At 39.3% G+C, this 27,590-nt stretch overlaps 1 protein-coding gene across 1 annotated transcript in view; it reads left to right on the top strand.

Moving 5' to 3' along the window:
• LOC118227554 (chromodomain-helicase-DNA-binding protein 2-like) overlaps window positions 1–26,477 on the top strand; it is a 65,662-nt gene extending 39,185 nt beyond the window's left edge. Inside the window, 9 exon segments of the mRNA XM_035418133.1 lie at window positions 509–659; window positions 3,577–3,699; window positions 3,981–4,121; window positions 4,287–4,403; window positions 5,827–6,005; window positions 6,165–6,264; window positions 6,819–7,011; window positions 12,856–13,087; window positions 24,089–26,477. Coding sequence (XP_035274024.1) covers window positions 509–659; window positions 3,577–3,699; window positions 3,981–4,121; window positions 4,287–4,403; window positions 5,827–6,005; window positions 6,165–6,264; window positions 6,819–7,011; window positions 12,856–13,087; window positions 24,089–24,404 — 1,552 coding nt within the window. The 3' untranslated portion in view covers window positions 24,405–26,477.
• The last annotated feature ends 1,113 nt before the right edge of the window (window positions 26,478–27,590 follow it).

Here is a 27,590-nt window from a genome sequence, read left to right as displayed (position 1 = left end):
TGATGAGCAATAGTGACATTACCCACATTATTCTAATGGTGGGTAGTGGTGACATTAGTATTAACTCATTCCACCACTGCTATGCAAGTTAAGCATACTGTTAACATCACCACTACTCAGTATTGACATACTGCTAATACCATAGTTACCCAGTATCACCCTGTATTGCCATACTGTTTGTGCTACGGTTACCTGGCATATGCATACTGGATTGGTAGATATTCCAGTGACCTTCGCACTTTGGATAAAAGCATCCGCCAAATAAATGTAATGTAATGCAACGCAATGCATTTTTTGTCATGTTTTCCTAACAATCATCAGCATCAGAAATGAGAAAATGAAACCGGACAATTCATGTCAGATGAATTCCCAGCTACATGTTCATGTTGATCGTTTTAAAGGCCACCATGAAATACCCTCCCGTCGGTGCTCTCCAATGTTGAGCGACAGAATGGAATTGGATGGCTGTATGAAAGGGGCATATCCCTGTGTCCTTTTCCCTGCCCAGGTTCCTGCTGACCTGTCGTGTGAAGTTACCGCACTTCGACGTGGACTGGGAGGTGGAGGATGACACGCAGTTGCTCCTGGGTGTGTACGAGCATGGCTATGTCAACTGGGACCTGATCAAAACTGACCCGGATCTCAAACTGGGCAACAAGGTGAGCAGGCAGGGTCCCAGACTCCTCTAGACCGCTTCAGAGCCAGTCTATAAACGGTCATGGAATGTTGCCCAGATCCTAATACAAATAGGTTTTGTGCCTGTCCTTCTCATTATTTTAATAATTTATTAAAATATAGTGAACTCCCTAATATTTAGGACTAATATTTTTTATTGATTTGGCTCTGTGCTCCTTATATTTGTAATCCAGTAATTCACATGTAGTTAAAATCCCGATTCTCAGCTTTTATTAGAAACAATGGATGAGCAGAGTACTTCCTGCAGTTATAGATGTGCTCCTTGTAAGAAGGTCGTCATTCTACTAATGCAGTGTCGGATCAACCTAACCTGAGTGCCTTTGACAGGGCTTTCAATACTGCGGCCCGTGCGTGAAAGGAACTGTTAACTGTACAGACAATTTACTGTCTGCTAAAACACGACTGTTTTTGCTTTCTCTTTCCACTTCATGGCACTTTCTTACATTTTGTTTGAGTACAGCCACTGCCATTTCTTCAACCAAAATTGATCATCGGGTTTGCAAAACATTACATTTACATTATATTTTATCTGCCAAACCCTTTTACCCAAAGCGACATGCATTAAGTGCATGTCGAAGCTTGTTGGAACAACTAATGTACACAGGTCAGATAAAGTACAATTCTCATAAAGTATCAGTTATCCATTAAGTCTAGTTTAAACAGTAAGCATAAAGACCCATAATCCATTGCACAGCCTTGTATCAGAGTCACATCAGGCACAGCAGATTTGACTGGAAATAATTCTTACTTGGATATCTGAAAATATCAATTTGACTAGTCAAAACAACATTACAGATATTTTAATTATTGGGTACTTCGGTTTCCTCCCAGAGTCCAAAGACATGCAGGTAGGCTAATTGGAAACTCTAAATTGCCCAAAGGTATGAGTGTGTGAGTGAATGGTGTGTGTGCCTTGCGATAGGTTGCCGCCTTGTCCAGGGTGTATTCCTGCCTCTCGCCCAGTGCACGCTGGGATAGGCTCCAACACCCCCGCGACCGTGCTCAGGATAAGCGGGTATAGATAATGGATGGATGGATGTGTGACGAGTCGAATGACGATGTTTGTGATGTCATTATAGATATCTTAAAATGTATTTTGACTAGTCAAAATGTATTTGCAGATATTTTTAATTATTGTTTTCACTTGTCCAATTTTAATAGCCGCTATCTTGAATTATCACTATGACATATGGTAATTATTACTAGTCATAATGCATTTGTAGATATCTAAAACGTAATTAGGGATAGTCAAGCGAAGTTAATAAATGTTAAAGGGGCTTGCCATAGACCACATTCTCTTCAGATGGTAAGATGAAAAAACACAGGGAACGTTAAATGAAATAATAGAGGAAACACTGGGTAGCTTGCTTTGGAATGGAACTTGTTTAATTTTTGCCAAGCTACCCAATATTTTTTGTTGTAACTTGGCCTTATTTTGATATTAGTACTTGTAGCAACAGGCCTAGATTTTGTTGGTTTTAATTAATGTCTTATAGACAGTGCATTGTAAACTTAGCTTGGCATTTTTGTATGTTAAAAATGTGTTTTTATTGAGATACATATTTCTAGCTTGCTAGTTTTTGTTGGGATATCAAATCTTGTACAAGGCAGTGAGCTGCCATTCCTCACAGGCTGGCTTAATCTATGTTCACTGCTCACTGGTATTCAGTATGAAGAGTATCTGCCTTCATTGACTTCAGAGTGGTGTCTTCCCAAGATATTTTGGGGGGAAAAACTGCACCTTCCATTCCACTGTCCCCAGATTCCATCGGGAAATTCTTCTAATTTCATAGGAAGCGAAGTGTGCCCTCCAGATGCGAACCATGCACCATAAATTAGTCCATAGTCTTCCTGGTCTTTTTGTGGATTTGAAGAATGGCAGAGTAAAATTACGGCAGTCTGAAAAAGCTAAAGGGACGATTACTAGAATTAACCTCTTATTTTACCCTGACAAAAAGTGCGGAAGGTGATTCCCAGTTTGCTTTTACTGTATCACTAATGTGAATTACGCAGAACTACCGCATACCTCACATAACTGTATCAAACGTTTTGAGTCAATTACAACGGGCTAACAAAGAAAATCCGGAAGATAATATTCAGCAACCGAATTAATCAGTTTGAATGTTTTGGTACGTAATATGCTGTCCCAGCACGAATGCTTAGCATTTTATAAAACGAATACTAAAGCAAGAAAAGAACAGAAGAGCACACGTTATAATTCCAAGACGTTGGCAGGCTATAACCAAAACTAGGCTACTGCGCCGCATAACATACAAGTTTGATTTGAAGTTATGAGAATAAATCGGTTTGCGGCTGCATATTTTTAAACATGGCGGTTGAAATAAAACACTGCAAGTAGTCGACCAATCAGAAATTTTCAACGCTTGCACCCCACCCCAAAGGTTCCGGTACTTTTGGAAAGTACTACCCCCCGAGCAGGAACTTTTTTGGGGGTAAAATAAAGCCCCCGGAACTAAATTTAGACCCTAGTTCCTGTGGTCGAAACACACTGAGTTCCTCAAAAGGTTCCTAGTTCCGGGGTAAAGTTCCTGCGGTGGAAATGCGGCTCTTGTTAAATAAAGGTAAAATAAATAAAGTAAATGAGTAGTGGTGTATTTTCAAAGATGGTGGAAGTGTGTATGGTGAACTCTGAGCAGTGTTGTGTTGCTTGTTTGAAATCATGAAGGGTTTTTGTTGTACATCCACAGTAATTGTGTATAGTGAGCTCTAAACAGTGATAAGCATTTTATTTGAAATTTCATTTTTTTCCTCAGTGAATAATGTTCTCTTTTATATGCTAATAACATACAGATGAAAGATGATAATGATGGCAACAATGGTGTTATGATAAATGATCTCTCTGTCCTGTGTTTGACTCAGACCAAAGTGAAGAAGAGGAAACCTCGGGTGAAGAAGGAAAATAAAGCTCCCAAAGACGAGCATGGCAATGACATTTCCTCTCCGCGGCTCTCAGACGTACCGTCAGAGGAAGGAGAAGTTAAGGTGCATTCAGCTCACAGAGGCTACTGCTTCACCTGCACAGAAAACGCTATGCTAGTCACCTTTATGAAACAGCAGTGCGACACTAGCACTTTCTAGAAACACTGGTGTTTTGCTAGCACTTTCTGTGAAATGCCAACATTGTGTCTCTTTAAAACACCAGTGCAGTGCTCGCCCTCTCTGTGATACGCAAATGCAGCACTTCCCTTCTGTGAGACACTAAACTTTCCTATACAATACAGAAGATGCTTTACTGCTGTTTAATGTTTCCATTTTCGTACCAGGATGAAGGAGGGGAGAAGAGCCCAAGCAAGAAGCGACAGAAAAAGAAGGATAATAAAGAGAACAAGGAGAAACAGGGAACTCCCAAGAAAGAGAAAGAGGGAGAGAAAGACAAAAAGCATTCCAAGCCAAAAAAGGAAAAGGTATGTGCAGCTGATGTGGTTTTCATATTGATGTGTTATTAGAATGTTGTTAAAATGTGTAGCATGTTGGCAGTGTATTAATGTGGAATCCCTGTGTTATTACTAATTGGATATTAACATGCTGTGGCATTGTTGTTAATGTATTATTACTGTGGTGTTGTGCAGGCCAAAGCAGGGGCTCGGGGGAAGAAACAGCAGGGCCCAATTCACATCACTGCAGGAAGCGAGCCTGTTCCCATCGGAGAGGAAGACGATGAGCTCGACCAAGAGACCTTCAGCATTGTGAGTCACTGCCCTGACCAATCACATCACATTACTCACTGCTGGCTAATCATTAGGCCTAATCGTTTAGATTTAATCGATTTTGCATACCAATTTGATTCTGCTTATCAAATCCTGTTTCTGATTCTTGCCATATTGTTTGAGTACAAAAAGAAACCAAAATGTGTTGTACGCAAAATCACCTTTATTTTCAGCAGATTTAGGCTACCATAAAACAGTGATATTTTGGTTAAAAAGTAAAATTAAGTAAAGAAAGATAAACAAGTGTCCTCTCGTTTTAATGAATGCTGAACACAAACATTTACAACTGCTGAAAAGGATTGTTATCCCATCCCAATAAACCTGGTCAGTACTCGACGACATTCATTTAATAGAGAATAGTTGTACTCTATTTCCGTCTTAACATGGGTAACTTGGATATTCGCGGTTTATTTATTTATTTATATTTTAACCTGAATTGGATGCCGAAAAATTAGCATTAGCTGATTCTGTGGCATTATGACTGTGACTGGGGACATTGAAAATGGTGCATTCTTTATGCTTTATTATGCCATGCTTTGCTGTGCTTGAAGTACTTCCTCACTTGCATGAGATTATTTTCATGCAGTGATTACATTTTACTGTATCCCTAGGACTTATTGTGAAACTTAGCCACACAGTTGAGCATTTTCTCCGGTCCGTATTGTATAGGCTCTTCTGCAGTATTACCAGATTTGAAAACGGTGAACCCAGCCAATCACAGCCTCAAACCAGACCACTCTAGAGAAAAATAATATACACAAACCAGCGTATATTCTCATGCTCATTTTCTCCTTGATGAACGTGAATGTTCTCATGACTTTATGCAGGATTGGGGAGGACAAACACTCGCGTGCATACTCACACACACATATAGCAGGTTTAGTTTCAGCACCATAGTTCATAGAAACTACTCGTTTCTAGCCTATTTCAAAGTTATCAAACAATGTAGCCTAAACCACCTAGGCTTTTTCATCTCTTACACGCTCAATAGGCTGTCCTGTGTTATAAGATAAAAGACACAGTGGTCTACGTAATAGTAAATTTTAGAGAGCCAACAACATAATGACAAACCGCCCAAAGCCCTTTTTCCCTGCACTACAATTTGAAAAATAGCTCAACACTGGCAACACTGCTCTAGAGGCGCGTCGTTACACACTGCATAACCAGTGATGTTGAAGTGAGTACTACAGGTCCTGGCAGTTGAGTAAAAGCACCGTGTGAATGCCATTAAAAATACATTTTCAGGATTCGATAAGCGGATTCAAAATGCACATTTCTCAACAAACCAGACTAATCATCCTCTATGTGTCTGTGTGTATGATAAGGATTTTCATGTGTTCTCGTCTCAGTCTAAGAAGAGAGTGTGTCTGTGTGTAATAATAACCCCGTGTGTTCTCCCCAGTGTAAGGAGAGGATGAGGCCAGTGAAGAAGGCTCTGAAGCAGTTGGATAAGCCGGATGAGGGTCTGTCAGTGCAGGAGCAGCTGCAGCACACGCGCACCTGCCTGCTGAAGATTGGAGACCGCATCACAGAGTGCCTCAAGGCCTACAGTGACCCTGAGCACGTCAAGATGTGGCGCAGGTACACAGCACACATCACACGCTAACACTCATCATTTTAACACCATAGCATTGCTCACAAGTGGTGCCTGTCTTGACTGCCCCCTCTATAGGGGTGTGTCACTGATTGGCTGTCTCTGTGATGGCATGTCACTGATTGGCTTTTCCCTCTGTTTGGCAGAAACCTATGGATTTTTGTGTCAAAGTTCACTGAGTTTGGGGCCAGAAAACTCCACAAACTGTATAAGATGGCACAGAAGAAGCGATCACAGGAGGAAGAGGTGAGAGGCTAACTCCTTTGTGCAAAAAGTCTTCTATATCTCAGGTCTTTTAAAAGACATGGGCTAACTCTTTTACACTGCATTATTAATTTAGAAAATACTCTTATTCAGATCCACTTACAAAGACATGCACCTAAGTGCTCTCACATAAGATTAGAGTTGGTAACAGCGTAGTAAGTATTCAAATCAGCTGAGCTGTTGTATAATCAACTGTTGTGATGAACATATTTAAACTGTTCATTATATTCAACAAATTCAACTTGTGAAATTGTTTGACATATTTGCCTGATATTCACTAAATTTAGCTTATCATACTTCGTCATGTTGCACATCAGCATGTAACATATACACCATATACACCATATCCAATAAATTAAATATATCCGGCATATTTGGTATATCCATATACAGTATATCCAGGGTATTCAATTTGTCATTATTTCATATATGCAGAATAATCAATATATCTATGTTCAGTATGTCTGGCACCTTCAGTATATCCATCAAATCCAAGATTCCCTTCAGATTCTTCCTCTCTGCTCTGCATGCATTAGAAAGAGCAGAAGAAGAAGGTGGAGTCCTCCAGCAGGAAGAAGTCCTTCAGGCCTGAGCCATCGGGTTCCAGCCGGGACTCCCAGCCCTCCCAAAAGCCCCTCCCGCCCCTGTCCCACCCAACACAGCCAACCCCCCATGCCCACCACAGGGAGCCCTACAACCAGTCCAACAAAAGACACTTTAGCAATGATGGTGGGTGAGAGAACAGAAAATTCTGATGAACATGAGCAAAATCTAGTTTAGCCATTTTTGGATTGAGACGCACAGGACAAAAATAACTTCCTGTGCAGAATACAATTTATTGTGATGTTCACATTAGGCAAACACTGCACCTCTTACAGTGGTCACTGGTTTCAGATGACGCATTTGCTGCTGCCGCGGCAGTTCTGCCGGCCAGAAGGAAATGGATGCGGGGTTCTAACAGTAGAGGGCAGCAGAGTGTAATATTTCCTCATAAGGACAGCTTTCACTATTCTGCATTGTACTTGATGTCACGCTGTGTTGCATTTTGGGGTGATTCGCAATCTTAAAATGAGCTTAGCTCTGTGATTTTAAAGGAGTAACATGGTGGTTGAATGTGACACTTGCCAGGTGTCTTTAGGCAACAACAAAACAAATGTGCATAATTTTTTTTATTTTTCAGTCATTTAAATGTATTTTAAAACGTATTTTTCTAAGCCTAAGTTCCCCACTATAAAAGTTCACCCGAACTGTCTGGGCGTGGTAATGAGAACTGTCAGTTAGCTATGATTGACAGACCGTGCCCCGTTACCATAGCTACCTCCATGATACGCGCTTATCTTGGGACACTGAATTTTCACAAGCTAGCTAACTTAGTATATAAAGTATCCATAGCTAAGGACGTTGACTTATATCTAGCTAGCTAGCCAGCCAAGTTAAGATAAAACTACAACTATAACGTCCTTATGAAAGCAAACTAGCTAGCTAACGTTATCGATAACATTACATTATGAAAGCAAACTACATAGCTAGCTAACGTTAGCTAGCTAGCTATAAATGAATATGACCAACCAGAGATTGTCTCTAATAGTCCTTAAAAGGCACTCTAATAAGTGAACCTAACGTTAGTCAAATATTTGCATTATCTTGCCTGTAAGCCAGCGGCACAAACTATGGGTCACGAGTTATCCATTTAGAATGAGCTATCAAAGCAATCTGACTGACTGTAGGGATGGCAAAACGTAGTTTTAGAATGTCGCCAGCAGTGTATGCGCATGAGCTCGACAATACATTTCTCACAGAAAAGGTAGTTTGTCGCCTTTTTTTTAGTTTATTACAGTGGTGATAGAAGTGACAATAATTAAGTGGTGCTGTGCTGTTAGCCTTTAATGATCGCCGTACAAGGTTAATGTGAAGTGGCTAGCACAATCGGACAGCACTAACCCATAAAACTGTACTTTGAATGATACTTGCTCAATCGAACAGTAAATCTGAAATTTTCTTTCACACCCTCAATAACACCCACAAGTCCCAGTAGAAGATTGAATTAAACCTTTTAAAGTTATATATTTTCTGAAACGTTACCGATTCCGCTTGGCCACAGTAAGTGAAACTATGCGATCTGAGTTTCTATGTAAATTACGTCAGAAAGATTCAGCCTTGTTGTTTGCTACGTAAACTTCACAGCACACTTGTAGCAGGACGGTGTGTCCAGTCAGATTTCTTTACGGGGCGTGGAAAGGGGAGTGGTTACTGTACTCGTGACGCACTAAGTTGATAACATTCTCAACCGCCTGAAAATAGGATGATAAATTTAAAACGCATATTTAATACTTTACTCATCATGTTTCTTCAATGCCTCTTGTGCAAATAGCACATAAAACCGAGAAAGTGTGAAAACCACCATGTTACTCCTTTAGGATGACATTAGTACTTGGGAAAAATAAAGCCTTAATACCACCTGATATTGGGCTGGTATCAGCATAGAAACCATTCAAATATTTTTATGGATCTGGTAACTTTCTTTTTTTTAGTTATTACAACAGTTTGCAACATAAAACTTGTAAGATCCTAACAGGGATGTCAAACCCGTTTTGGCAATTTTTCAGCAAACAAACCGTTTATTTTTCACAATTTCATAAATACTACTCAAATAGCATAACAGCTTACCTAACATATAACATATTACCTAACTTATCAGAAAATAACAGCTGTTTTCTTTAGTACGATTTAATACAGACCGAAGTCAAATGGGTAATTATAAAAAAAAATCGAACCTTTTTGTTATAATAAAAACCGAACATAATACCATAAACTTTAAAATCGAGAGCTAGTTGACATTTACATTTACATTATAGGCATTTAGCAGACGCTCTTATCCAGAGCGACTTACACAACTTTTTACATAGCACTTTACATTGTATCCATTTTATACAGCTGGATATATACTGAAGCAATGCAGGTTAAGTACCTTGCTCAAGGGTACAACGGCAGTGTCCTTACCCGGGAATCGAACCTGCGACCTTTCGGTTACAAGCGCAGTTCCTTACCCACTGTGCCACACTCCGTCCTAGTTCAGTTTATGTAGCTAATTGTATGTTTAATATCAGTAAGCAACACGAATAACCAATGGATTCTCTTTTGTCGATTTATGTTTTAAAATGAATATCGAACACCAATTAATTTCTTGCTTTTCAATTTCTGTTCCTGAAACGGAAAACGGGTTGGCCAAAAAAGTAGCCTACACAGATCCTTTCACCGTAATTAAAAAATAAAAAACACCCATTTGTAAAACTAAAATGCTTTATACCACACTGCAGACATGATCTTAAGCCTACGTAATAACCATGACTGATAGATGGCCTAATGTAACACTCTTCATCAATTTCTTTGATGACAGACTGTCCGATTTACGCCTCTCATTTGCGAAACAGAAGGAACCTGCCGGGTGAATGGAGATTTCACTTGCTTTCTTAAAAATTTGGAGCAAATAGAACATAAAAAATGTTTCTATAGGATTTTACACAAATATGTGGTTGTTAAACATTTAAAAATCTGTGTTTTTATTACTTCTGTTACTTCCCACAACAAGTTTCATGCATATTATAAAACAATAGTCTATGTTGCAAAACTATTTTCTTGAAATAAAGTACACAGCTCGATCAATTCCAATAGTTGTATTTTTGAAATATAGCGTTTTTGTTATATAGGCGATAAGGGAGGTATTACCCTTTTAAAATCACTATACACGTGAAAACATGTTTTCTTTAACCACTGCCCAGTGGCAGAGCTTGGATATTAGGACAGGCGCGTATTGGCACATCACACTTCGTTACAGAAATCTAACTCAAAGGCTATGACCACACCAATCGTGCAGCAAGGCTATATCAGAAACAATTCAGGCTATGGTGAAAATGGAGACTGCTCAGTTAATACTTGTTTGTGATAGTTAATACTTGCCAGCTAGCCTACTAATTAAAACGTTTTCATTTTTTTTAGGAGTTTGGTGAACGTACAAACAAACTCAATAATATAGGCCAAGTCTAACAGGATAACTTTAAATTTTAGGGCAGTTTACTGGAGTTTGGCTTGTCTTCACACCCCCACTGCCTGACAATAGCCAGCTGTTGATGTGGAATGTGGATGTGTTAATGTGTCTGTCTCTCCTCTGGCAGGCTATTTAGCAACTGAACGATCAAACATTATCAGTGGAATAAACTATATTCACACTGTAGGATGCTACCGAGGATAAATTGACGATAAATTTGCACAAGCCAATATATTTGAGGAAAAAGGATTTTTATGATATTGAAACAGCAACACCAGACCATAGATAGTGAGATGAAATTTGCTCCAATGAAATTACAAAGGCTACATTCCAGTTGGTCCACCTCGCAATTCCACAACTCGGCGCAACACTTTGTTGAGATGATCAATGTATCTGTTGCAGAGCTCTGTGGTCAGCTTGTCAGTTCAAAATGTCTCGATAGCTGATATGAGTTCTGCTTTGGGCGTGGGTTTAGCTCGTGGGCTTGGTTTCTCCCTAGCACTGTCTTGCTTTATAAATGGTGTGGTCGCGCAGTGTATAGGCTACATAATGTCTTTCTAAGACCCTCTGAAACGTGTTTTGAATGCCAGCTAGCTTTATGATAGGTTCACCGTCACTTGTCACCTTGTCAATTTTAAAATTTTTGGTTTTAGGTCAGAATGGTCTCACGGCATGCTTGTTATCCTGGCTAGCTAACTATTGAATTGTATTCAAAACAGCGGTTACTATAAATGCAATCGTTCACAAACATATGGATGAAAATTCGTCCCGTAGTCATGAGTTAAATGCGGAACCCCTATTCTACTGTCCAAATAAGGGACAATTCCAATTTGCGGGATGGTTGGCAACCGTAAATAAAGCTAACAACAGTAGCCTAACTAGAAATGTGTTTCAACGTTGCCATCAGTTGTGAAATTGGACATTGAAAAGAGGAGGGGATGTGAAAACAATTCAAAAGCGAAATAATGTTGCTGTTTAAACTGCTTTAGAATGCTGGATTTTGTAGCGCATTGATTTTATAACTGTTGAAAGGCCGAGGTGTCCCTTTACTGAGAAATAATGCCCACCCTTGGACCAATCAGAATCGAGTATTCAGCCAAGCTGTTGTATAACAATGGAATAAACTATATTCACACTGTAAGCTACTGTAGGATACAGTGCTACCGAGGATAAATTGACGATACATGTTCCCAAGACTTCTGGACCACAACAACCATTGTTTCAGAAACTGCTGCAGATAATGAAATTTATAATCACAAAAAATGGACAGATGACGTTTTCCTTGGTTGTTAAATCAGCTTGGATTTCTACATTAACTTAAATGAGCAGCAAGCGCTTTTGCCCTGAAGTATGCACAGTAGAGACTGTTTCCCCGTTACTTCCTAGGCTTCACCACCTGGCCCCTCCTACCATCTCCAGGTCTTATGTACACAAGATGGTCTGCGCACATCTTTGCCGGTCTCTCTCAAAAATGCCTCAAAAAAAAAAACATCAGACGAAACAAATCAGGGGAATGCCGAGGTAGAGACAGCGGTAATGAACCAACATTATCTACGCTTGCTTCCTTCATTTCCCCTTTAACCATGAGCAAATACTCAAATGTTAAACAATGATGGTTTATTTAAATGATTCAGTAATTTCAATAATTGTCCATATCCCTATTCCATAAACGAGGAAATAGATGCTGGCAGGAGAGGAACGACTACAGGAAATTTGCCTTGAATACATTCTAATTTAAAACAAAATAGCCAAAGCAGACCAATCTGGTGTGTGCTTATAATAAATGTGTGTGATAAATGCTGTTTCTTTTCCATTAATCATTTGGTATGCTACAGGACTGAATTGTGCATATACAATTCTCAAATGACGACTAGCAGCAGTGAACAAAAAGATATTTACCGTGTTACATTTATGATGCGTTAGCCTACATTTATACAAACTCTACCCTATCCTAAGTGAAACTAACATGGATGACTTTAGACTGCTCAGAATAATCTGACTATTATTAAGTTTCACATTCTGACCACAAAGTTCCTTGAATAACCATTTCTGTTGTACTTTGCTCGAGAGTGCCACAGTAGTTGAAGTGTTGACTGCCAGATATGGTTTTGAGTGGTCACATTTGCCACCTGGTGGTGGTTTTGCAAACAAAAGTAGTTCCTGTAGAAATACAAAGAAAATATATGCAAATTTGCCGCTGCCGGGAAGATCTCTCACGGCAGAAGCGTCATCTGAAACCAGTGACCACTGTAAATGATGTTCTAGTTACTCTTACATGTGGTGGTGGAGACATATAGTAATTTTGTATTTGAGGAATCAGTGTTAGTGGTGTTCTTTTTATCTTTGACTTTTGAATTATAGTCCAAAATGTGTCATGTGTTATTCAAATGAACAGTGAATTATGTCTACTTGTGCCAGTCTAGGTGGATGCAGTTATAATTTGTCAGTGATAGCGATTCATCAAAAAAAATACCATGAAATTGCTTGCCAGTAGCTGGGACTCAGCTTTCCCTGTCACTCAAACCCAGATCGAGGGGATTGGCAGAGGGAGCGCAAATACAGTTACCCCAGCAACAGCAACCAGTCCTGGCAGGGAGAATGGCATCATCCGTATGATCAGCACCGTTACAAGGATCATCACTACAGTGACCGTCGGCCGCACACCGACACGTACAGGAGTTCTGGAAACTACCGCAAGAGGCCTTACGAGCAATATGGCAATGACAGAGATCACCGCGGTCACCGTGACTACTATGACAGGTGAGGAACAAAGAGGACATTGTCCTTTGGGTTCTCAGGCTTTCGTCTTGTGCCTGAGAAACCAGGGGTCCCCAATCTTATCTTTGAAGGTCCAGTGTGGGTACAGGTGTGGGTTCTAATAACCTGATTTAACTAAACATGGTTTTGTATGAAAATATTGGGTGACCGGGCTTCCGGTTCCAGGTCACTAAGGGATGACAGCGTAAGGAGAGGTCTCTCAACAAAAGTGAAAGAAATCTGCCTCAAAGTCAAAATAATAGAAGTGTACTGGTTTACGTTTACTATACTTAGAAAGGAGGCGAGGATGGCATCTAAGAATAGGAGTAAAAAGACAACTGAGAATACTGATGAAAAACAACGAGGTGCAGCAACTCGAGGATGCTAGCTCCCCCGCGGGTAGCCAGGACAGCGACAAAATGGATGGCGAGGAAGAATCTGTCAACCTGACACTGATCCTCAGAGAGATACGTGATTTCAGGCAAGACAACAGAAAACAGCTTGAAGAAATTAAAGGAGAAATTGCAAAAAATAATTTGAGGCTAGATGAAGCCTAAGCGAGGACTGTAGGGAATGAGGAGAGGCTGCAAAATGCGGAAGAGGCATTAGCAAAGATGCTAAAAATACAAGAGCAGCTCCAGTCGAAGCTAACAGAGCAAGAGGGGCGCTCAAGGACGGAAAACGTGAGGATATACGGAGTACCCGAAGGATCTGAAGGCGGACCCAGGTCAGTGATTCCCTTTGTGGAGAAGCTGCTTAGAGAGAACCTTGATATTCCGACACAAAGGACCTACAGATAGAAAGAGCTCACCGGGCATTAGCACCGCAACCTCAGACAAGCACCCAGCCCAGATTGATTCTAGTCAAATTCCTCAGTTTCAGAATGAAGGAAGAAGTGCTTAAACTGGGATGGCAAAAGAAAGGCTTCACGTGGAAAAACTGCAAAATCAGCCTTGACCACGACTATGCTCCGGGAATCCTAGTTAGAAGGAGGGAATACGTGGAGGCATGGAGGGTCCTGAAGGAAAACAATATAAGATTCAAGACCCTGAATCCAGCTCGGCTGAGAGTCTTCTATGAAGATGGGATGAGAACCTAAGAAACAGTGGAGGAGGCAACGTCGGACCTAGCGGACCGGGGATTGCTGGTAAAAGTAATCACACAACGGGGATCACTTCTGGAGAGGATTCAGAGATGGTCATTGCAACCAATGCGGGGGCGGCGCACGACTCGGGCCAATGGAGTACCAGGCTACAAAGAAAAACTGCAAGTATTCAGATGTGAACATACAGAGAACATAGACTAATTTAAAACTGAAGTAAACTGTCTGAAAAGAGTAAACAAAATAGACTAAACAGTGTAAATCATAGAGACATGGTCGAGACATAAAAAAGAGGGAAGTTTTCATGCTGTTATCATAGCAGAGGGCCCTCTAACCCAGGTAGGAAATAAAGGTTATCCCGCAGAGTTGAGGCAGGTCAGTGAAAGAACTTCACTGTTGGAAGTCTGGAAAAAAGTTAAAATGTTCAATGTTCAAAACATTCCTTATCTTAGTTCTGTTTTATGATTTAGTTTTTTTGTTGAGAAGGGAATACTTACTATTTATCTAGAAGGGAAGAGTGATCATTTTACTTCAGTAAGAACAAATTGTAAGGTGGATCTGTGAAAATAATTTCCTTTAATGTCAATGGGGTTTTGAATCTAATTAAGAGAAGTAAGATTTTGTCAAAATTTAAAAAAGAGAAGGCAATAGATAGCTTTCCTCCAAGAAACACACGAGTCAATCCGAACATGCAAAATTAAAAAGGCTGGGTTTTAGGCATGTATTTTCTTCTTATAAGTCAGACCACAAGAGAGGAGTTGCTACTCTTATATCAAGTACACTTAATTAAGAACATATATCAGAGACTAAGGACGAAGGTAGAAGATTTGTCAAGATCACAGGGAGAATAGAAGGGACTGAGATGACATTATTAAATGTTTATGCTCCACCGGTAAGTGAATGGTTATTTTACAGACACATCTTTGACTTAATGGTCAACTATCAGGGTGTGGTAATCTGCGGGGGGGGACTTTAACATCAGGCTAAACCCTACACTAGATTCGTCAGGAGCAATTATTCAGAATAGACCTCTGACTAGAAAAGTGAAATCATTGATAGAAGAGTTGGGCATTATTGATGTATGGAGGGAAACTCACCCTACTAGTAGAGACTACACACACTATTCTTTCCCGCATTCAGTTTATTCAAGGATAGACTACTTTTTTATAGCGCAGATAGATTCAGGATAAAGGATTGTAATATTACGACGATTGATCTGTCAGAACAGAGCCCGATTTCTATGTCCCTAATTCTAGAAAGGAAAACAAGGAAAACACTATGGAAATTAAATTCAAATATACTCAACAATCCAGAAATAAAGGAGAGACTAAAGGGAGACATCAAAAACTATTTATATGTAATGAGAGGGAAAATTATTTCCATGACTACATATATGAAGAAACTTAAAGGGCAAAGATTGGCGGATCTTCAGGGAAAATTAAAACAGCTACAATTAGCTGACAGTAATGAAATAAATTTCAATTTGGAACGGGAAATAAAAAAAACTTTCATAAAAGTGAAACCAACTATATATATATATATATATATATATATGTATACTGGAAACCCAGAAAAAGTTTATTTTCCTGAAACAAAAGTATTATGAAGTAGCAAATCAGCAAATTTTCCAGCGTACAAGTTACGCAAACAAGTGGAAAATAAAATTCATAAAATAAAGAACCCAAAAACAAAAATTGTCAAAAATAAAATAGGAAAAATTCAAGAGAGTTTTGAAACATTTTATCGGGCGTTATATTCTCAACCCCAGGCCTTTTATGAGACCCATATCGACACTTTCTTAAAGTAATAATCTCAAAGATTTTCATTTAAGCAAATGTCTGTTAAGTCATTATCTATCGCCGAATTAGGTAACACAATGGGGATTGAACCTATTATTATATTAATTTATATTATTATTATTATATTAATTTATGATTATGAACTGGGTGTCTTTGGCGACATTCCCGAGAAAAATCAGAAGCAGCGCACAGTTAGTGACGCATTTCCATCAACCAGCAGTGGTTGGTCCACCAGAGAGGGTAGGTGGAGCTAACGCAATAGGCACGCTCTTCAACTCACTTGTGTGAGCGGCGTACTGTTTTTTTCCCCCAGTCTCTGCTAGCGTTGCGACTGCGAGTAAACTGTTACCGAACAAACAAAGAAAAGATCAATGACTACAGATGATGAAACTTCAAAAACAAGTGTAAATCCAAAGAAAAAGAAACAAATTCGACATTCAGATGAAGGCAAACAGACAAAAAAGCAAAGCGATCATCAGCGAGGAAAAACCAGAGGCGTTGCTTTGCCAAGGTGGAGAGCATTGAAAAAAAAAAAAGGGACTGAGGGGAGATACAGATGTGGCTCCCTTTATCTTGGACTGGTAGGTACCGCTAACATTTATAAATATGAAATCTACTCTACCTAAATTGTGGGCCATTGTTTTGGGGTAGTCCGCAGGTGGAATTGCAGATTGCATGTTGGTCGTCATTAGGTTTTAAAAAAAAGAACCGGGACCGTTTCGAGGCTAATTTATTTTCTCTGTTAGCGAGCTAGCTACCGGACCATGTCAAGAAAGGCAACATTAGTTTAGATAACATTGCGCACAGTAGCCATCTCTCATATCAGGTAAAGTTACATTAGCTAGCTAGCTAATATAATTAACATAATCTAATGTCAGCTAACAATTCGAAAAACCGCTAGCTAACACTACCGACTGCTACCGACCTCACAAACCGTCTCTCGAATTCAACGCTACCTTGTAATGTTGCAATGTTGTTAACTAACGTTACCGTTATTTACATTGCCATCAAGTTCATCAATATATTATAACGATCGGAATAAGTTAGCTTAATGTTAGACAATGAATGAGTATGTACATAACGCTACTTTTATAACAACCATTTTTTATTCAGTATATAGTAAGTGTTATAGTTACTGTCCCAGAAAACATCATTCCCTTTTCGCTTTCATGTGTACTGTACGGGTGACCTCAAATTGTTATGGAGGCGTGGCCCAAGTGCCAACTGACATCACACAGGCAACACTGTTTGGATCTCTGGGAAGTGAGGTGCAAAAACACACCGCAATTACCGCTAATTGCCACAAGTGCTACCATTACATTACATTACATTACAGGCATTTGGCAGACGCTCTTATCCAGAGCGACGTACAACAAAGTGTATAACCATAACCAGGAACAAGTATGACGAAACCCCTAGAGAGAAGTACCGGTGCAAGTACAGGGAACAACCGCATAGTTCAACCTGGACCCTGGTGGTTAAACTGATTAACACTAACAACGAGAACGGCAACAACGCAATGTATGGGAAAATAAAAATAAATAAAAATACAAGTAGTCGTTAAGACTGGCGCATCAACTAAGTCACCTATTAAACAGCTGCCTAGTTACAACCCTAAGTTTAGTCATTTACAGGGGGGGAAGGGATGGGGAGAGGTGCAGCCTGAAGAGGTGGGTCTTCAGTCGTCGAAATGACAAAGACAACGAAATGGAGATCTTTGGAAATGGAGATCTTTGAGATTGTTACTTTAAGCTCTTTAGAACTACCCTTACTCACAAGCTCACAAAATTAAAATCAAGTACAACCAGTTTCCGCCAAATAATTGAATTCGGCCATCTCTAAATTAATGATCGGAAAATCCCCAGGCTCAGGTGATTTTACCACAGAGTGGAACAAGTCTTTAAAGCCATAATTATCTCCATTATTACTTAACACATTTAACTGGATCTTACAGAAAGGAGAAATTCCACCCTCTTGGATGGAGGCAATTATCTCAGTTATTCCCAAGGACGGTAAAACAATCAAGAATGTGGCAGTTATCAGCCTGTCAGTGTTCTCAATTTGGATTACAAATTATTTACGTCTGTCTTAGCTCGTAGACTGGAAAAACTCTTACCTGACCTCATCCGTTTAGATCAGACTGGATTTATCCAATAAAGACTAAATTCGGACAACATAAGAAGGACCATATACATATACTAGAACAGATAAATGAGGACAAAACTAATCAATGATAGTGGGATTAGACGTGGAGAAAGCCTTTAATTCAGTTAAATGGGTATTTTTGTATAAAGTATTGGGAAAATTTGGCTTTCAAGACAGTTTTATTAGAGTAATTCAGACCCTATATGACAAACCCACAGCTCGGATTAAGATTAACGAGGACCTTTCTGACTCTTTTGTTTTGGAGAGAGGAACAAGACAGGGCTGCCCAATTTCCCCTCTCTGGTTTATCTATTGAACCCTTACGGTGCATGTCCACTGCAGCGTCGAAAGCAGCGCGACTTTACGCCTCCCATTCATTTCCTACAGTTATCTGGATTTGAAATTGGCGGCGAATTATCCGGTGTGATATACGATTGATAGCTAGCTTGTTAACATGGCACTAACTCCGCTAGCCCTAACCCAAAAACTTAACCTCTTAGCGCAAAGCTCCTAGTGGTTGGCACGCCGGCGTGCCAAGATTACTGAACTCAGACATTCAGTGCTACTGCAACCAAGGTACGAGTTAAAAACATAAACGCGTTGTTTTAGTTTATTAGTAGACGATACACGACAACTATGCCGAATACGGAGTTTCGCAGTGCCACCATTGTCGCTCTGGTCATTCATTTATCACGCACCCCCTCCCTGCAGTCTCATCTAGAAAACATCCCCCACCCTTGACATAATGGACAATATTGTCTATCTTGGCATTCATAAAAATATTCTTTCACCACTAAAAAATCGTATTCCGTCATAGCAACAAGATCAACCCGACAATAGCCCTAAGATATGCCTATACAGCAGTGAAAACGCTGCTCACTGAATAACAAAATAAACGAGAAAGTTTTTTAAAATGATACCATGTCATTCTACAGTCAATATCTGGGACTAAATATTGAATAAATATACAACCTTACCATTGGTTTTGCGCATAGAGATGTCCCTTTTGAGACTGAGTAGTCATATATTGTCTTGGACAATCCGTTTGGGAAATATACGCGCATGTGTGATGCCTGGGGACCTTCCAAATTAGCTGTGCGTAATGCCACACCTGTTATTTACGGCGTCGTCGCCCTTTTTAGTACAGTCTGGCTTGATTGACAATTCATTTATTCAGTAGGTGAGAGTACAAGCTTTCTAACGATGTATAACATGTCTAATTCTGCTTTTGGAATAGCGTTTTATAGGTCAGCATAACTGAAAATATTCTTAGCATCCCATTCACTTACGCATTCACTCTGGTAACTGCACCTAACAAAATGTGGTCAACGATTTTTTGTAATTTCTTGGAAAATACTATTATTTTTGAGGACTTCTGGACATAGCTAAGCCATAGATTTACTGATAGACCTAGCTGACATCGTTTTCTGGAGCAAAACAGAAGCGAATAGAACAGTATCATTGATACTGTCTCTGTCCCCATCTACTGAACATAGATGAGATTTCATTATTGCTATGTAAGTATTACTACTCAAAATATTTTGGTTATATACGTTGTTTTTGAAATTGAGTGTCTTTAAATAGGTTAGTGGTGTTATATAATGTGGATATTTCACACTGTAATGTAAGCGTTGGATGGTAGTGTAATAGTTTTTGTGAAGCATGCAACAGTGATGACGTGAGAGTTGGAACATTGCCAAAACATGGTGGACGGTTAATTATTGTACATTTAGGTACTGTACCGCATTGTGTGACAATATTTTTGCATTATTTTTTAAAATCTGATAGCAATGTTTCATCTTAAACCTTCATAAGGGGCTCATTTATATGCTTTATAAAGGACAAAAAACATTTTATTTAATTTTGGAGAGATTTTGGATATGTTTCTGGACCCCTAGATATTTTAGACCACTGTACGGACTGAAAGCTTGTAATTCCAACTTGAAAATGATGCAACAGTGATTTTCTTGAGTCAAAACAGTTGATTTGTAGTGAAATACGTGAATATGTTGTGATTCACAGCAATGCATAATGTAGACATTTTGGATAGATTTGGAGACGCTGGGTACACTGCTTAGGTATACTTTGCTTCATACATCTATAGTAGTTCTACATATCCACCCTTTGATTTTATGAACTTGTGGTCAAGAAGTTTTTGATCCAGCACATGTATAGTTTAACCTGCTGTATATGTGCAATCTCTCAGTATTTCATTGCAAACTAAAAAAGTGCAAATTCATTTTTGATTTTTTGTTTAGACAATTGCATTTGTGGCACTTTATTCCAAAATTATGAATATAAACTAATCTGCATTAGTATTGTATATTGTACAAATGTCTTGCTTCATTTAAGCCATTTTTCAAGTCTCTGTGATGTTCACATCTGGAGTTATAAAGCTTTAAATAGGGTACCCCCTAAATGGGCAAGATTTGGCATGTGCACTAAGGGGTTAATAAAAAAAAATTAAGTCAGTTATACTTGGAGAGTAATGTTAATTTTATTATGGTTGTTCCACTCCTTTGCAAGCTTATTAGACAAAGTATATTGTGATGCTCCTATATTTATACACGTTGCATGAACGGGAACACATTTTCAGCAGCACTTCGTAACACCCACCAGCGCCCACCACATATTTTTTTTGACAAGCCCCCAAGCAGCCAGGCGACGTGAAGCGACGCGTCGACACGCAATGTTTAACGCTGCAGTGGACATGCACCGTTAGGCCAATTAATAAGACAGAGTGAAGCTGTCAAAGGAATAAAGGTGGCAGGGAACAAACAGAAGGTAGCACTGTTCGCGGATGACGTTCTGGTTTATTTGGAGGATCTGGAAAAGTCATTTATGGGATTGATGTCATTGCTGGCTGATTTTGGAAATTTATCAGGCTATAAGCTCAACATATCGAAAACACAGGTTATGACTCTAAACTTTACTGCCCTAAAGAACCTGCAAGACAAATACAACCTGCAGTGTGAAGCTGAAGCATTAAAATATTTAGGAATAACTCTGATAAAAGACTTTTCAAAATGACTACAAGCAAATGATGGGCCATTATCCTCAAAGATAAAATCAGATATGCATAAATCTTATCAACTTTCTTAGTCTGAACTCAAGGATAAGTGCAGTCAAAATGAATATTCTCCTTCGACTACTATACATTTTTCGGAATCTACCAGTTGAGGTAAATGACAATCTACGGAATGTGACAAATGGAATTCTCGATTTATCTGGCAAGGAAAGAAACCAAGTGTCCGATTAAAAACCTTACAATTAGGAAAAGAAAGAGGAGGAATGGTACTTCCTTGTCTAAGAAACTATTTCTACGCTTCACAGCTACCTCCTTTGCTATATTGGTGCAATTGGGAGTACAAGGCCAAATGGAAGGAGTTAGAATTTGGAATGACTACTAATTTTCCTCTACAGGCCACAATTGCTGATAGAGAACTTGCAGCCCAATTGGAAGAGATAAAAACCCCTGGATAAATCTCACGTTAAAAATATGGCAAAAGGTGGATAAGTCATGTGGAATCCACAACATGTTAAAACTTTTCAGATGGTGTGCCTGTGATACAGAATTTCTTTCGAACAGAGGAGATAAAAGATTTGAATCCTGGATAAGGAAAGGTCTTACAACCTATCTCTCATTCAAACACAAAATTGCACTACAAAGTTTTCAATCTTTGCAGGGCAAACATGGCCTAGAGCAGAATGACTTTTTCAGATACCTCCAAGTACGACATTATTTAAATCAGAAGTGCAAACATACAGACCTTTCAACAGCAGAATCTGAGTTTTATAATATCCTGAAATCAGCCTTCCGTTCAATACCAAATAAGTCCATCTCTAGATTGAACAATGCTCTCTTGCATGCTAAAAATGAAAACACCCTGTATATTAAAGAAAAGTGGGAAAAAGAAGCAGGAATGGGGCTTTCTGAGGACGCTTGGGGAGAATTTGCAGCTTTCAATGGTCCTCAACTAACTCCATGCACTGCTGGAAAAATATAATGATATTTTAAGACCCCACACCAGGAAAAATACAAAAATACGAGTTTGATGTGCTGGAGACAATGTGGCTTGAGGGAGGCAAATCATTTCCATATATTCTGGGATTGTCCCAAACTGAGTTTATATTGGAATGGCATTCACAAAACACTAAGCAAGGTTTTCAAAACTCAAATACCCCTGAACTTGGAGACTCTAATTAGAGGTCTGCATCAGGCTCCGAGCCAAGTTTTTATGGCCCTATCCACATTAGCCCGACAAGCACTAGCCAAATTTTTAAGACTGAGTCCAGTTGCTGAAATACCAAGCCAACAACACCATTCAGTACAATAGGTTTTCATGCAGCGTTTCTCGTAGGACAGCTGGTAGTGAATGTACCTACGATCACGGAACAGGGACAGCAGCACTTCCACCAGCTGTTAAGGAATAACAGTGGCGCAAAGCGTGTAGTTTTTGTAGTGTACCGTTATGCTCAAATAGCACATTAAAACAGCCATATTTGAGCTTATTTTTTGTATTTTTGTAAAACCCAAAAGACCTTTTTTTTATTATTTTTCTTTCTGTTAAACAGTGATGTTAAATTTGTCACTTGCCCATTGGCAACAGATGGCACAGGAGCAACATCTACTTTCTTTCAGTATGCATTTTCATAAAATATATTTGTAAAATAGAGGATTTATATATATATATATATATATATATATATTCGTAATTATCAGAACAGGCTAGCCAGCTATCTTTAGTGCCTTTTTTCCTTCTGTTAAACATTACTTTAATAATCTCTCTTGTACTGTCAAATATGGCTGTTTTAATTTGCTACTTGAGCATAAAGGTGCACTACTGAAACTGGAAGCTTTAGAAGATTGTTGTCCATCACTGTTAACTGGCAGAAGTGTTGCTACGCTGCTGTTTGTAAACTTTTGGGTTGGCAGTGGGCCCGTACCCGATCTGACCCAATGTTAAAGAGCTAAAAATAGGCCTGATACGTGGCCTGATTACAGCATACCTTCAGGCCCCATTGGGTTAGGGGCCAGGATGCAGTGCTCTAATATTAACTATAAATGTGTAAAAAAAATTAGCAGCAGTTGCTGCTAGGAACAAATACAAGTAAAATGCATTGTTAGGCATTTAATCACTTACCATCAAAGAAAGAATGAGCATGCCTTTTTTTTCAATTTAACAGAATGTTAGAAATACAGCATCCTGAAATTGCATTACTAAAATGATAAAACAAGGTTACCGTGTGTCCGTTTTTATCTATTTAAAGTTTGTTTTCTTGTACATTGTGAGGATTGAATCTTTGATGGAGTGCATGTCACTGACAACATTACCATGACAGTGGAAGGAGCACTGGGCATGAACACTCTTGACAGGGGCCATCAAACATCTGATTGCAATGACTGGCAATGGGACGGGAATGTAGATCCCAGCGCAGAATCTGTGTGCATTGTCAAACTTTGTTTTTCCTAGCATTTGGCAGTATGGTTAAAATGCTTAGGCCTATATTAATCACACTAAGGCTATGTTAAAGTTGACAGTTACCATTCAGAACTGCCAAAAAAATCCCAGAAAGCAATAAAAACACGTAAAATCACTGAAAAGGGTGAGATCAGGAAAATTCACTGAACTGTCAAAAGAAAATGGCAAAAATCACAGAATTCATGGCCTACATCAGCCCACTGCATTGCTAACAATTTCAAAATAAACTCATTTTTTCAAATAATCACAGAATAATTATTGTCATATGATTTTTGTTTCATAACATGGTTTCATTCAAAATTTTTAGGGATCTGCAAGAGTATGCTGAAGCTTTTAAATGTACATTTCATCCAGGCCTGGTGTAGACCTGTCAGAGTAAATGCCTCTAGTCAGAGTACAGTGGCAAATATTAGTGGTGTGTAATTGCAGTTAGGTGCTGGCTTGTGTGGTTTAAAGTTCTGGCCTTTGTTTTCAGGCACCAGGACACAAAGAGGCGGCGTACGGATGATTTCCGCTCCCAGAACTACCACCAGGGAGGTGCACATGGGCAGGACTTCCGGAGGATGCCGGATCACCGTCCCCAGCCAAATCATGGCCCCATGGGTCTTGAACACTACCGGCCCTTCCACCAGGACAAGGTCAGAGGGGGGGACTACAAGCCACCCCCCCTCCTAGACCCCCGCTCCCCTCAGGCACAGCAGTCGCCTCTCGACTCCCGCTCACCGCCGGAAAGGACCGCTGAGCCCAAAAATGCCACTGGCGATTTTAACTGGAACAGCCGTAAGACATGAGGGATGGGGGTGCGGGTCTGAGTGTGCCTGGTAAGACCTGTTCATGCTGGAAAAAAAGGTAAAAAAAAAAAAAAAGAAGGGTAGCAAGGAAACAGACAAGTGTGCTGCTTTAAGGAAATAGGCCAGTCCCCTTGACCCAGACTTTTCCCCACTTCTCTTCTGTAGTGAAGTTCTTGGCTTTCTTGACTTCCCAAGGTAGGGGGGAAACAGGACTAGAGCACCACTGACCAGCAACCACAATATGTTCTCTTATCATGTAAATGTGACTGTGGTAATTTAATTAGGCACAGATTTAACTCTAGGTGTTGAAAAGGTGTTCTTCCGGAATACAGCAAAAGCAAGAGAAACTGCGTGGAGGTCTGAAATTAGCCGACCATCTTTGGCACGGTTAATTGGAGCCTCTGGCTGGCCTGCCCTCGGTCTCGTGGGGAGTGAATTGCACAGAAGCCTGTTTAGTCCCATGGACTGTTGTTGGGGAGAGTTCAATGCCTTCACATTCAACCTTGACTGAGTTCTGGAATATGAAAGTGCCTCACACACTTGGCCTATCTTTTGAAAGATATTATTTGTTGAGGGATATATATAATATATATATATGTACATATATAATTTGTTTCTGTTCTTCCCAAAGCAACAGTTTTGATTTTGTGCCATTTTGTCCAAAGCAGTCTCCTCTCCTTGACAGTGTAAGGGTTTGTTCACTCTTCTGGTCCTCGGAGATACACTTTTAACAGCTCTTTATTTGGAAGAGTGTAGGTTTTGACTTCACAGGAAATTATATCAGTATGTCCTTATTTTAATACTCTTGCAAGCGGGAAAGCCGGACAGAGGGGGTTTGGTGGAAAAATAGCCCTCTGTTAAGCGCTCCCGGAGTTCCCCACGCTCATATGACCTGTCAACTCTGAATGTTCTATAAAGCAGCCCAGTTTCTGGTTGCTGTCCTGCTGTTGTAATAATTTTTTTGACAAAATGTTGAAAACGTGCAAGGATTGCCCTAGCCTCCCATGGTGTTCAGACTGCGGAGGCGAGAAGCTCCCCCAGTGGGCAAAAGGATAGTAGCGTGTTACTTTTGCCTGGTCTTGTCAGTATTTATGGTTAACACAGACTGAGAGCAAATTATCACAACACTACAACTGTAATTAAGCTATTATAATTGACATTTTCCCTCCCAGTGTGTAGTGGATGAATAATTTAAACTTTCATTTCCACAGCCAATAAAGAACTATGAGACTTGTGCAACTTGTCTTGCACTATGAGTAGAACAGTATTCTGCCATTTATTAAATGATGCAACTTGAATTATATTTCAGGTATTACCACATAAAGGACATATTCCTTGAAAGTGAATATATGTAAATTATGCCTTTTGAACCACATGCAAAACCATGAAATTGCCAAATGGTTTGTGTAAAGGTCTGAGGGAGTATTAATAAAAGAAAGGGGAGGGAAATTAAAGTATGGGCGGATGCAGAGGTTTGAGTGCCATATCACAAGCTGTTCTGTCCCATTATGATTGTCCAGTGGTGTTGTTCGCTTCTCCAGCTGTGCCTTATTTTCATTCATAGACCTGTATGTGTCCGTATGGCTATTACAGATGTTGTCATTGTGTAAAAAAAAAAAAAAAAAAAAAAAACACACACAGAGGGGAAGCAGTATTAAATTGTTGTGAAAACATTTTCATGTGTGGTATGGAAAGACCTCTTGAGCTGGGAGCGTTAGGGTGGGGGTTGTCGACAATTGGGGTGGTGGGTTGGGTTTGGTTGTTTTTCTTGAAATTATGCAGAGTCCAAAGAGTCACAGGGAAGCAAATCGTTGCACAGAAGAACCGGCAGGTGACATTTCTCAAAACTACTGGCCACTGTAACTGAGGGGATGGGTGTCACAGCTGACAGGCTCCTCTCCACGTTTTTTTTTTTTGGGGGGGTTCCTCGTGTGTAGTCTTCTCAGAAACAAACATTTTCAAGAAACCAATCAAAATAATTTATATTTGTGAAAAAGCCACTGTCCACATAAATGTTGCTGTAAATATGTCGTTTATAGACCTATATGCATTAAATTTTCCTACATTATGAAACGTGTCTGTTGAACAGTCAGTTGAAATCTGAAATTATAAATTTCATGACACAGGTTCATGATGAACCCACATACTGACACGAGAAGGAGTAAAACACTTTTTTTTTAAAACACAAACTGGCACTATAGGCACAATGACAAAAAGTTAAATCTTACATATCAATAATAAACACTTTATACAAAACTGTAAGCACATTTTTCTTGTTTTCCCTCAAATTACATTACAATTACCCTTTTGTCAAATGCCAAACACAAAGCTGATAGAACACAATCTCCATAAATAACACATGTTTACATGGGCGGCACTATTCAAAATTCTAAATTTCATTAATTGATCACACTCAGTCCTTAAAGGCACAAACAATAATTTGTTAAATTTGTTCAGACAATGAGTGCTTAAGTACAGTAAAAAGAGCCACAGATGCACTCCCCTTTGTCAAAGATGATACCAATATTTCTGTGAGAAGAGGAAGAAAGAAAAAACCCCAGAGATCAAATTCATGAGAAAATTTGGGCAACTTTCATATTTCAAGGCAGTTGACTGGATGGACTTTTCAACAATTGACATCTTGAAAATGGACTGCGGATGAACAAGTATACTGTGTACCATTTGAAATAAAGTTAAATCATTGCAGTACCAATATGTACAAAAGAAGTGTACAATACATTTATTGACCTCATCATTTTGGCACTTTATGGGTGCATTACTACATCCTGCAGGAATGCGTTTTATCTATACTGGTATGCCTTTTGTATTTGAGTAAACAGTAGCCATACGTTATAACAGCCTTCTGTACACAACCTGTACATTTCAATTGCATAAGCTTAGTTCATAAATTTACATTGTTGTGATTTTAAATGCACTTCATCACACCAGTGCAATTTGTCCTTAAAAAACTAATTCATTTGATAGCATGTACATGTCATTTTGAGTTTTGTTAAGAGTTTTCAGAAAATAAGTTTCGTGGAACTTCATCTGAGGTAAAAATGTTAATTTGACAGTTTAAGAATTAACCAGATTATAATGCCAAAGACTACAACACTGTAGTATAAAATTGGGAAACTGAACTGTCCTATGACAACCTGTTTCTATCAAATAGTTGTTTTCAATTGA

This window comes from Anguilla anguilla, chromosome 5, assembly GCF_013347855.1.
Source record: "Anguilla anguilla isolate fAngAng1 chromosome 5, fAngAng1.pri, whole genome shotgun sequence".
In the NCBI taxonomy this organism is placed as follows: Eukaryota; Metazoa; Chordata; class Actinopteri; order Anguilliformes; family Anguillidae; genus Anguilla; species Anguilla anguilla.
Note: the sequence above shows the minus strand (reverse complement) of the source record. Positions and strands in the feature narration are given on the sequence as shown.